The sequence below is a fragment of the Chiroxiphia lanceolata genome, chromosome 5, assembly GCF_009829145.1.
Source record: "Chiroxiphia lanceolata isolate bChiLan1 chromosome 5, bChiLan1.pri, whole genome shotgun sequence".
NCBI lineage: Eukaryota > Metazoa > Chordata > Aves > Passeriformes > Pipridae > Chiroxiphia > Chiroxiphia lanceolata.
The window spans coordinates 67,583,994-67,596,430 of NC_045641.1; the positions used below are offsets into that span (position 1 = coordinate 67,583,994).

Sequence of the window (12,437 nt, forward strand, 5' to 3'; positions counted from 1 at the left end):
CCGAGGCAGAGTTTGCAGCCTGCAAGCAGCCACCCTGGCAGCAGCACTGCTGCAGGGGGTCCTCTCAAGTCTCTACCATCCCACTGCTGCCCCAAAATCAGAAGTGTGTAAATGCCTAACACTTGGCAGCCGGCATCATCTCAGGAATGGACACACTCCGTGGGATGAGTGTCAAGGTGGAAGGACCTTTATTTGGCCACCTGCCCTCTGTGGGTAAACTTCTGTCATGAATGCAGGACTCCCATGGACCTCAGTGACACAGAGTTTCTCACCATGGCTCTCAAGGGTGCTGTAAATAGCTGCTCTCCTCATTACCAGTAAAGCTCATTGCCATAAGTCTGCATCTCGGCAATGTCCCCCATGAGCTAGTGGGGGCAGTGCCCAGAAATTTGGGTGCCTTCACCTGAGCTCAGAGATGGAGAGATATTGTGGTTTGCTGTTTAATTGATTTTAAAATTGGAGTCAACCATCAAGTGAACTGCTAAATCTGTTTTTTTTTTTCCTGGAAGGCAAAAAAGGAGGAGGAAGCCCAAAGAGCCATCGCAGCAGTAGACAAACAGATGGCCTGCAGAGCACTTCATGGGTAGCAGCAAATTTCCTGCCTCCATAAGCCATGACATGCAGGGGGGAATCTCCTGGATCAAATGATGAGAGAAGAAAATTCATCATTGCTGTGGCTGAGTGCTTTTAAAAATAAGTTTTGCAATATTTCTCTGAGAACACTTGTGTTGTTCCACCATAACTGGAACAATTTGCTTTACTAGGAAGAGAATTGGGATATCCAAGAATTAAAAAAAAAAATAATAAGGATGGGGGATTATGAAATAGGTTTTTTCATTTTTCAGAATCAGCATTTTTACATACAGTTGGGAGAGTCAGGTGGTTTCTGAGGTTGGGGGACTTAAATGTCATTTTTTTGCCATAGAGGGACAAAACCAAAGAAATAAAACCCCAGGTAAGTGCAGGAGACAGGCTCCTCAGTTCTTTTCTATTTCCATCACGATCCATTGCCTGCAGTCTCTGCCTCTGCTTCTCACCTATAAAATCCTTCATCTTATAGAAGGTTTGTAAAGCCTTTAAATAACTATTACTCAGAGTTAAGGCTCATGTAGCAAAGGTGCACAGAAACAGCAAGCATTTCTCAAAAGACTGGATTTTAAACAAAAGTCTACTTATACCAGCAGACAGGGAGACAGTATGTTTACTGACCTTTCTAAAAGTATCTTGGCTTTCTCACACTATCCCTAGATGTCTTTCTCTATCTGTTCCCACATTTCATACAACTTTGCCAACTCTCTGAAAGGAAGACTGTCTCTGAACAGATAATCAATAGAACAGGGCATGACAGACTGACCTGTCTATGAAGGCAAAGAGAGACAAAGCAAAGGAGTTTATTTAATTTGAATGGGATAGAGAAAAGACTGCTCTTTGAAGGACTTCAAAGGAGCAGAGGTAACCATAAAGAAATATGGGTCTTAGGAAAAATTATAACTTTGCTAGATTAGTAGTGATGTTTTTTAAAGACTATTTCTTCCAACTGGGTCACAATTTCTTTGCAGGTTTTGATTCACCATTCTTCTACTGGGCAAATGAAAAACCTGAGCTGGTGTTTCTATGTAGTCCTATCTAATGCAACACAGAGACAGCCTATGAGACACCAAACGTGTAAAATGGATAAAATGTATAGGTGTCAGTAAATCTCCTATCTAGGAGTATAAAGTATTACAAATTGCTGTCCCACTAGCTTGATTATGAAAGGCCCATGATAGCACCATTCCTCTGCAGCAGAACATGGGACTGCAGAAGGGTACACACCAAGTAAACAAGTGCTTGAGGGAAGGAGAAAGACATCTCTGTTAGTCTTGTTAGACAGACACCTCTAGTTAGTTCCCTCACAGCACAGAACTTAATCTCTTGCAGACCAGCTCAAGACTTCCAAATTTCACCACTGTGGCAAGAATAGCAGAAATCACTTCATGAAGATATTGTTTACACTAGCAACAAGGCTTTTCCCATTGGAAAACTTATTGCAAGGATGATTATTTTTACATTAGAAGAGTAGTTTTGCCTACATCTGTAGCTGGGGGTTCTGTTAGCAAAATAGTATCATTCAGGGATCACAAGAGAAGTTTACAGATGCCATGCATGACAACAGTAGCAAATAATGCTGGCCTGAGTTTCTTTTCTACCCTTGATAAATACAGGTCTGTATGAACATCATAAACAACAGAGCAAAGTAGGAATATATCCAGACTAGCTTGCATGAAAATGGTTGATAATCAGAAACAGCTTAGCAGTGGGAACCAAGACCTCACTAAGAAGTATAAGGATTTAATATTATTTGTTGTATATTCTAATTTACCCTGACAAGAGAAGATGTGAGAACTATCTTGTTGGGATAATTTTGTGCCAGTGAAGCCACAGTAAAGAGCTCGAGTACTAATATAGTTTTCAAGGACTGTCTGCTCTCTGCTTTATTGAGCTAACACAATTGGATTAATGGTTGGACAGCTGGAATAATGTCTGAGTAACAAACTCTTGATCCCCAGAATTGCTTTCCCTGCTGATCACAAGTTGAGGAAACACGGCTTTGTATATTGTAGATCTCTAGTTTTCTTGACTTGTGGCTTACTCAGCGAGTTTTTAACACTCCTGAAAGTTTAACTGCCTGCCTTCACCACAGAAATACCACAGCAGCACAACTGAGAAAATGCACAGAAGAGCAGACAGAACTTTTAGCAGAGCAGCCCATACTAAAATACTAAAATACTAAAATAGGTGCTAATAACTGATGGTCCCTTCAGCCCTAGGGTGTAAAGGTAGACAGACCAGCAGCCATAAGAGGAAGGCAGCCTGGGGAAGGATCCTCTTCCAGCCCCCTCTTCTTCCTGTTTCACCACAGGATACTGCAGTCTACACAGTGCTATAACGTGCTCAAAATTAAAAATAACCATTTTCCGTAGTTAGCAAAAGAGGAGAGAGTTCTGCCATCATCTTGCAGAACTTTACCCTCTGCATATTTCTTCTGAACACCCGTGTTGACAACTACAGCCTGTCCAAGCACAATAAAGGAATAACACATGTGCTCTGGTACAGGCTTTCAGCCAAAGTGAGATGTAATGGTAACCAACCATTTGGGCCTAGGAGGAATGAATGGCTGCCAGCCTGTGTTTCAGGGAGTACCATGACAAATGTGTAGACATTTAATAAATCACTGTGCAACAGCGTTATTTTCAAGCCAGACTCCAGCTATTAGTATCCTTGATTTTTATTGACAAAATTACTCATTCCTTCTGCCTCACAGTGCTTAAGGGATTCAGTTCTCAATAGTCCAGATTGTGCCTTCCTAGGCATCTCCCCAGGCTTCTATTTTTCCTTCATCAAAAAAGTAGAAGCATTATTTAACTTGATATACATTTAATATGTGGCATCATTTTTACTGTACTCTTCAGCAGGAGGAATTTATACTGAATGTATATTATAGCAATGAGCTGTGAAAGTATTCCCAGTTTCTCTGAGGTGTTTCTAAGGAAATGGACTCATATGGCCTAGAGCACCTTAAAACACCAACACTGGCTTCTAAAATGCTCAACAAAGACTTGAAATGATGAAATTGTAATTGAGAGCAGCAGAGGAAGATGCTTACAATAACATGGGAGGCAGTTATCTGAAAATGTGGTTTGTTTTCTTTCATATGAGTCTCAAGATGAAGATATTCTTGATGTCAGCAATAAAAATACTGCTTTTTTATGGTAGCTCAACAGACAGCAAAAATCAGGAATGGCAGTGGCTCTTCTCACTGTAGCTACAGCTGCAAAATATTTTGCCTCTATTTTTCTTGCTCATCATATTCTGAAATCTTTTCCAGGGCTGCTTTTGCACCTTCAGGAGAGTAGGCTTTTGTTTTGCTTGGTTTAGGTGTGAGAAAAGTCTCACTGGTTACTTTTCGCTGGCAAAAAATAAGGCAAAACAGCTTCACCAACACAAGCTTCTTGCCACAATAAAACAAAAAGGCATAGCAAAATAAGATTTATTCAGTCTTAAATTTATCATGGACATAATTCCTACCAGGGACCAACATCTCTGTCAAGTGTTGTTGGGAAAGTTAAGTCAGAAAATTAAAAAAAAAAACCCAAACCAAAACAACCAACAACTGTTTAAACCTTGAAGCTTGGTCCCTACTAGTTAGCACTGCTCTGTCTTTGTTGGTTTTGTTTTAGCATGCCTTAATGAATCCAGTTCCCAGGTACCTGTACACATTTTCTCTGTCTATCTCAGTAAAAGCTAGGTGAGGACAGAACCTATAGGGAAAGAAATGTAACACCACTTTACTTCTCCTCAAAAACCCCTCATTCTTTGCATGCAGCAGAAAAAATCATATGCAGAAGGTAACAAATAAACATACTTTCCATTATTTTTAGAGGTATCTCCAAGAAAACTGCATTCTGCAGTTTCTGTTTGGAGGCCAAAATGTTATTTATTGAAAATATCAACACATCAAGAAAAAAATGTCCCATCTCTTTGTTTTACCTTAAGAAAAAGAGCAAATTCTAGGAATTCAACAAATCCTTTCATATCCAGATAAGAACTTCATAGTTTAGTGGGGCTATGCATGTGCTAGCAATCTATTACCTTCCCACTGTAGTAAAAGTAGGAAAACATGATAAAACCCAAACTGCTTTCTAAGCAGTGACCTAATGAAGCCTCATTTCTTCTGAATTTTTCTCCATATTTCATATTGCAGTAGCTGTTTGCTGGTGTCCTTGTGTTCAGTGGGGCATCCTTTGAACCCCACGAGTCCCCACAGCGCCTGAATCTTCTTCTAAGGTCATCTACAAACAGTCTGTGCCCATCTGCATGGACCAGGGACAGCCCTGCATCCTGGCTTGTGCAGGGGCACGTGCCTGCTGCCTGCCCAGAGCATACACTGGCTCTCCTGCCCTGTGCCTCCTCAGGGGCATGAAGAGGGTCACTATGCCCCACTCAGCCTGGGTTTATACAGGACAGAAACATTTGAGAGCGTCAGCTTGCACTGAAAATGGCAACTAAAAGCAGCTCAGCAATCTGAGGCACACTTGCTGCCTGCAGTGCCTCCCCCATGACTTTTTTTTGTGCTCAGGTTTAATCTACCTAGTTTGGGAACACCTGCAATACTGCAGTCACAACTCTCTTTACAGTAGCCTTGTAGAGGGGTAGCCAAAAATGAAGTTAGAGAAGAAACTAGTTTGCACATCGCCATATCAATTCCAAAAGCAGCATTCACAGCAGCAGGCTGCATGTGAAGCAGGCTAGAGACCCTGGAATTGGATTAAATCTCTGCAAACTAATATAATCTTCTTTCATACGTGTTTTGGTTTAAATTTATAGCTTGACATGAATTTTTGTATAGTATATAGTTGTACATAAAGGGCACATCACACCTGTGATGTGTGCACAACCTCCTGGAACTTTTCCTTCTGTGTTTCCTGATTCTTGAGGTTACCCATGCAGAAGGATAACACTGAAGAGTCCAAGTCCAATTATCAGGACTGTCAGTCACAAAGTTTCCTTCCAGTAACTTTCCTTTGACTACTTTTTCTTCTTTTACACATGATAATAACAGGCAGTGACCATGCATGGCATGTTGTTTGTGGGTTATTGATAAATAACCCAACTATGCTAATTTTGGGGTCTGTGGTATCAATGAATAGAGAGTTATGTGAGGTTACACTGCCTTAGCATTAGAAATATGTTTTAAATACACAAGGGTGGTACTGTGCTTACTGTAAAACCACTGATGGTTGGTTGCAAACTAAAAGCCCTCCTGTAAGGTAAATAACAGAGGGAATATGTAACACCCAGATGTAAGCAAGACAAAGTACGTTCAGCTGTGTTTTGAAGAAAGCTGGGGTTGAGGAACGAAGAAGACAGGAGAGACTTTCTGAGTCAGGAAGGTACATTCAGCTCACAGGGGCTTTCTAAAAGGTGAAAAGTTCCTGAAGCAGCAAGGAAATGTAGAGGAGGACAGATTTCAGAAAGGCAGGCTCAAGGAACGCTCTGGAGAAGATGTCAAACAAGACCAGCTGTCAAAATCATCGTCCTCAAATGTGATAGACAGGTGCCATCCTGAGGCAGGTCAAAGACTGAGAGAGTCTAAATGAGCAGGGAGTTAACAACAAAAAACCCAAAGCAACAGGAACCTTTATTATGTTAACATAACTAACTATGGAGAATTGTAGTATTTTAAACATTCCGCTGTCCAAGAAGACTTTAACCATAACTTTGAAGTTCATGCCTGTTAGCTGAAGCTTTTTGGTCTGAAAACTCAGCTATAATCATCACTGGCTGAAAACCACCATGAGACCAAAGTTTCTTAAAGCATTTTTTTATATATCCTTGCTTTATGAACCTTTCTTGACAAAAATAGACTACATTCTAAGTAGAAACAGAGTTTGTGTCCTTCTGTACTTAAAAGTAAACAAATGAGACTAGGCTGCTCCTTAAGTTTGAGTGTAAAATGGTGTATGTCATGTCATTGCTCCTTCTCAGCTGATTTACCTACACCTTCTACAAGTGCTTTCCTAAAACCAATAAGCCCTTCCATGCAAATATTTCCTTCCAGAGCTGTGACATACCCCAATATATATTGCCATTTCAAAATAAACAATTATTGAAAACAACTTTTTACATTACTGCAAATATAAACCAAGAACTCAAAATTACTTTTCAGATAATAGTTTTTCTCTTGAAAATATAATATTTTAGAACAAATATGTTTAATAAATGGGGATGCTCCTGGACAAACAGGTTTGATAGATGACCAGCTAAGTCTTATAGGCCAAAACTGTATTAAATGTGTCCAAATAAACATAGTGCAAGGCTGTGATGTGGTCAAGCTATGACTGAATATTGCATCCATAGACAGTCTGTAAGTCATAAGCTTCAAAGTTTACTCTATGTAAGTTTTTTTCCCTGTATTTTTAAAAATCCTATTTCTAAGAAGAATAGAGAGATTTGTAACATGCTTATAAACACTGAGAGCCCCCAGGGAAGTTTTTTATTTTTTTTTTCGTGGAAGTCATCATTTCCATAATCATTCAGCAGCTGTGGAAATTTGAAAGATTTATTCAGTTCCTATTAACAAATTATTGTGGCTTAAAACCAAGCCAACTGCTACCACTTTCCAACATGCTTCTCAGGCCTTTTGGCAGCTCTAAATATTTTTGAAATATACTTCAATTTTTCAAACAAAAGAATGAGAACCAAGAGTACTTTGCAGAGCAAGAGTGATGGGGGGATTGCAGCCTTATAACCAAGAGGAACTCTGAAATCTGGCATCATCTTTCAAAGCCACACTTATCAGCACCTTTGAGCTTGTTATTGCCAATATGACCAGAAGCATAGCACACCCCCAGACTGACAAGAAACAGGTCAGATTTGCTTATTTATACTGAAACAGAGCAACCCACTAAATCTGACTATTTCCACAGCACTGTCATCTTCGGGCAAACCACAGCTCAGTCAACACAGCAGCTCCCTAACTCTGCTTTGAAGCTGGCAGATTTGATGCCAAGCTTGTGGAAAGCAAAACACAGCTCCACAGTTTTGTTTCCCTCTATGAGGTTTTAGCCATATAGCTATAGATAGAAGATGTGGGCATCACCTGCTGCAAATGACAATCTGAAGCTCAGGAAGTTGCCTGAAGCCATTTTGGGAGCCACTGGTACAGTGTTACACTTTTCCGACTTAACCACGATGATGTAAGCATGAGACATTTAGAGCCTGGATTCATCTGACCAATTTTAGACTTCCAAGTGCTTTTGAGGTGTGATTTATCCTGAGAGAGAGCTCAGACAAGCTATATCCAGCAGCTATTTTAGTTCACCAACTCTAATAGGAGTCAAGGGTGCTTAGCTGAGCGCAGACACCTGTGTTGTCTGTGGTTTCAGTTGAGAATCCAGCAGTTATCTCAAGTCCTGTAATTTCTCTCTAGCCACGTGTCTCAAAAAAAAAAAGAAAAAAAGCACAACAGGGAAAACGATATTAATAAATACCAAAGCAAGGCAATGCATTTGTGAAGCACCATAGGATCAATGTGAGCAGACTGGAGCTCACATCTTCAGGCCTCATAAGTTACAAGACAACCAGATTCTTCAGATGTTTCTGTTCTCCTGAAGGAGCAGCCATGTCCGTGATTACACCAAAAAATGCTTTCAACATCCAGCCGTTTTACGCTCATTAAAATTCACCCAGCTACCACACATTCCAAAGCACAGGAAGACACATTTACTAAGATTTATTTACACAAATCTGACCCCAATTGATGCTACTCATCCAAGATCAAATTCCATTCCAGCGTGAGCAACTAAAGTGAGTTAAACTTGCAGCATAAAGTGCTGACAGAGGCCTATTTTGAGAACTCAAGTATCATTTCAGAATCAGGCTGCTTTTCTGCAGCTAGCACGAGTCTACTCGTTGAGTTGACCCATTTCACAGGGAAGGTCTGCATGGCATTCCCTGCTCTGCCTCCTAAGAAGGATGTTTCACAGATATGCTGCAGTCAAAACTGGGTGAGCATTTTCTCAAGTTGTGTGGAACAATTCTCGACAGCTACTTGTTAAGCAGGGCCAGATGGTTGAAGGCATTCAAGCACTGCAAAGTCTTAACAAGTAAGGAGCTAATACCACATGACTTACTCAGAGAGCCATCTCTTCTTCACAGCACCCTCCCCCAAAGAAACAAAGCGTTAAGTTCCTAAATAACCTTCCACTTGGAGTACTACACAGGGAATCCCAACATAGCACTGAACATTCTAGCCACTGAAATAACTCATTGAAGGTGCATCACTGCAGCTTCCACACCAAACTAGAGTTTCTTGCCTTTTCTGCATTCCCTGAGGAAATTGCTGCATCTGAGAGGGTGTGTGGAAGAGACAGATAAGACATACCACCCAGAGACTTAGATATATCTTACTCTACTGTGTAGGTATAGCCTCAGGATCATAAAGGTAGACTCTAACTCCTTCAACAGCCTCAAAATACCAAACAGAAGGGGTATTTACAGCCTTTTAAAAAACATTGTCTGAAACCCTACAGTAAGAGTGCTGACCATCTGCCTAAGTAAATTGACCATTTGTCCCTGTTAGAGACAGCTGGGCTATTACAGCAATTAAGGTGGCACAGGGAGGGAGTGACATTTTTGTTTGGGGAAGAGGGTGTTTGCAGCACTGACAGCTTGAAACACTCATGGTTATGAAGAGCTGACATTCTTAAGCACGTAAGGAAAAAAGGACGAGCCCTTTCAGAAGGTCAAGTTAAAGAAATGTGTTTCCTAGAAGATATCCTTCATTCCTGTTGAAGAGGTTTGCACCAAATGAAAGAATTGTATCTCTGACAGTGCAAAGCATTCATAGTCACTGGCCAGACTTTTACAGCATACACATTTGCCTTTTGATATGGGACATCTGTGAGCTAGCAACAGTAATAAATCTGAATGCTAGCACAGATAATTTTCCAAGTTTTAGGTCAAATGCTATCAAATTTAGCTTATCAGCTTACTAAGATAAAACAAGCCTTTTTGTCATTAGCTTTCTGATTAGTTGCCTGGTTCCAGAACCTGGGACATAGTCAAATAGGTTCCTTTTTTTTTTCCTATAGCATGGTGTGAATGCTTAATGCCCACTGGTTATCCTTATAAATCATACACAGGGAAATCACTGCTTGATGTCTTGCTAGAAGAGGGGAATGTGATGGTTTCAGAATGTTTAAAACAGACATTCCTAAAATAGCTAACTGATCTGGAATTTTTTCACAGTATAAGGCCTGAGCTTAGTGGTTAGGTTCCTTGATCTGCAACCACACTGGTTTTGATCTTGTGAGACTTCAAGCTGTGCAGTGGCAGACTGTTGAGCTGGATACTTTGAGAGGTGTAGTGTTTGTCTTTCACAGGCAGCAGCCTTGCCTAGGAGCAAACACGAAAAATGGAATACAGCCTTGCAGAGCTCTCTGCCACAGGAAAGTGTCCTCTTGTTGGGTGCAGAGTGCAGTGTCCACAGGCACAGCCCTTTGCAGGTCTAACACACGGGAGAGAAAAAGCTGTGCCGTACAGAGAGACGTGAAAGTGTCGCTGTTGTACAAAGGACTTGTGTGTGTTCCAGAATGGCTGGAAGAGCTCCACTAAATAAAATTTAGTCAAACTGTGCGTCACATTTCAGCTCTTGCGCTGGGAGAGCTGTAAGGAGGATTTAAAAAAAAAAAATGTCCTTTTAATACGTTTCACAATATGTTCTTATTTTAGAGTCTACATATCGTCACCAAGCTACCATTGATGATGAAGTGGTTTCCATGGAGATACTAGATACAGCTGGTCAGGTACGTGGGTGCATGTACTATTATCCAACACCTTGGCTTGGATAGACAGCAGGGAAGGGGAGTGTGGTGGTGGTGGCAGTGTGGTGGGTGGCAGGTGTGCTCTGCTTCTGGGGACAGAGATTTGCTTCTAGGCAGAGCTCCCCCCTCCATCACCACCATCAGCTTGCTGCTGGACTCAGCATTCTGCATCCAGATCCTTCTGCAAGGGGCTCTGCTTGGAGTTTTCAAATCCCAGAAGAATAAACAAGTCAAGGTTTACTGTGGTATTAAAATTATTCTCATGTCTTAATTCAGGGCCAACCCGACATGTCATTGGTAAAAAATAAAGTCACAGTCTATTTCTGCAGCCAAGTGCTAAAGCTTTACAGCCTCAACCCATGATTTGCACTAAAGTGAAGAGCAGTTTTGTCATAGTCAGGTCTGCCTTCCTTTCAAAACATGGCACATGGCTCATGCTGGATTGGGCTATGCAGCTTGTGTGCTGGATATTCAGCAGAGACCTCCTTCCAAACACCTGCTACCAGCCTGTCCATAGGCAGCTGGGTAGATCTCCTATGCTATATGATAAAATAGGTGATGTGTGTAAAGTAAAGCAGCTGTACATGGCTTTGTAGGCTTTGGAGGACCAACATCTCTCTGAAGGTCTGGTGTCTGTTCCATAAATCAAATTCCTAAGACTAGTGTCTGTCTTTGGGAACAGGAGGATCCTATCCAGAAAGAAGGACACGTGCGATGGGGTGAAGGCTTTGTGCTGGTTTACGACATCACAGACAGAGGCAGCTTTGAGGAAATGCTGCCCCTAAAGAACTTGTTGGATGAAGTTAAAAAGCCCAAAAACGTCACCCTGATCCTGGTGGGGAACAAAGCAGACTTGGATCACTCCAGGCAAGTCAGCACAGAGGAAGGTGAAAAGCTGGCCACGGAACTAGCATGTGCTTTTTATGAGTGTTCTGCCTGCACAGGAGAGGGCAACATTATGGAGGCCTTCTATGAGCTCTGTCGTGAGGTTCGGCGACGAAAGATGGTCCAGGGCAAGACTCGGAGACGAAGCTCCACCACCCATGTCAAGCAGGCAATTAATAAGATGCTTACCAAAATCAGCAGCTAAAAAGAGCTGTACTAAACCAGATAACATTTTAGAGCATATTAGCTTGGAGCAGGGATGAGGCAGGCAGAGCACATTTAATTAAAAACGGTCAAAGCTTTGCAATGGACAAAAAAAAATAAAAATATGAACATCACCATATTTTTGAATAACACAGAGTCATACTATTTTCCTGTTTTGAAACGTATATAGCCACACTGCTTCTGGCTAATGTGGAAAAAAACCCAAAAACACCAAGGAAAAAAAAACACCAAATGTACTCCAAAGGACTAGATGATTGTGGGAATTGGCACCAACAGAGAATCTTCTGCTTCTTCGTGGCTAGTCCAACGTCCTGCAAATTAGTAGTGCCTAAACATCATTTCCAGCCAACCAGCTGCTCAGTAAGATTCAGCTTTCACTCCATCAACTACCATCACAACTAACATTGTCCAGGACTGAATATGTGTAGAGGCTGCTCTGTTGTATTGGAAAGTTTATCTGACACCTTCAACCAGCTTTAAGTTGGCTCATTGTGTGCTTTTATTCCAAACTGTACTTCCTTGTTATTTTTGTCAAATCTATGAGTGCTGATGTTCTTAGCAAGGTATGCAAAAAATATAGGAAAGGTCTATTTTATGGAGTGTTTGGCCAGCAAGATACACATTTCAACAGAGCTGAGGTTCAGCAGCTCTTCCAGATCCTATGAAACTGCAGAATTCATGAAGAAATAATCAGCTAGTCCAGTGGCATTTCAGCTTTTTCCCCTCAAAGTGCAGTACTGTACCTGGGGAAATGGGACTAAATGTGTTATGAAGTCAAATTAAAAAAAAGTAATATTACTATTGATTTAGTTATGGGTAGTTTTTAGCTTTTGTTTACACTTCTTGTTTTGGTCTTTTTTCAATTCAAGTAGTTCCTCTTAGTCTATCTTATACTGAAGAAGAACAGAATCCTTGGGAAGGCAAGTATTTAAAGTCTAGCATCCAAATGCAGATCAGATG

General features: G+C 41.1%; 1 protein-coding gene across 2 annotated transcripts in view; it reads left to right on the forward strand.

Moving 5' to 3' along the window:
• The window catches only part of RERG (RAS like estrogen regulated growth inhibitor), a 101,917-nt gene extending 90,238 nt beyond the window's left edge, over positions 1-11,679 (forward strand). For both annotated transcript variants that reach the window (XM_032689275.1, XM_032689276.1), the window contains exons 4-5: positions 10,276-10,349; positions 11,050-11,679. In XM_032689275.1, coding sequence (XP_032545166.1) covers positions 10,276-10,349; positions 11,050-11,457 — 482 coding nt within the window. In that variant the 3' untranslated portion in view covers positions 11,458-11,679. The remainder of the gene's footprint in view (positions 1-10,275; positions 10,350-11,049) is intronic.
• The last annotated feature ends 758 nt before the right edge of the window (positions 11,680-12,437 follow it).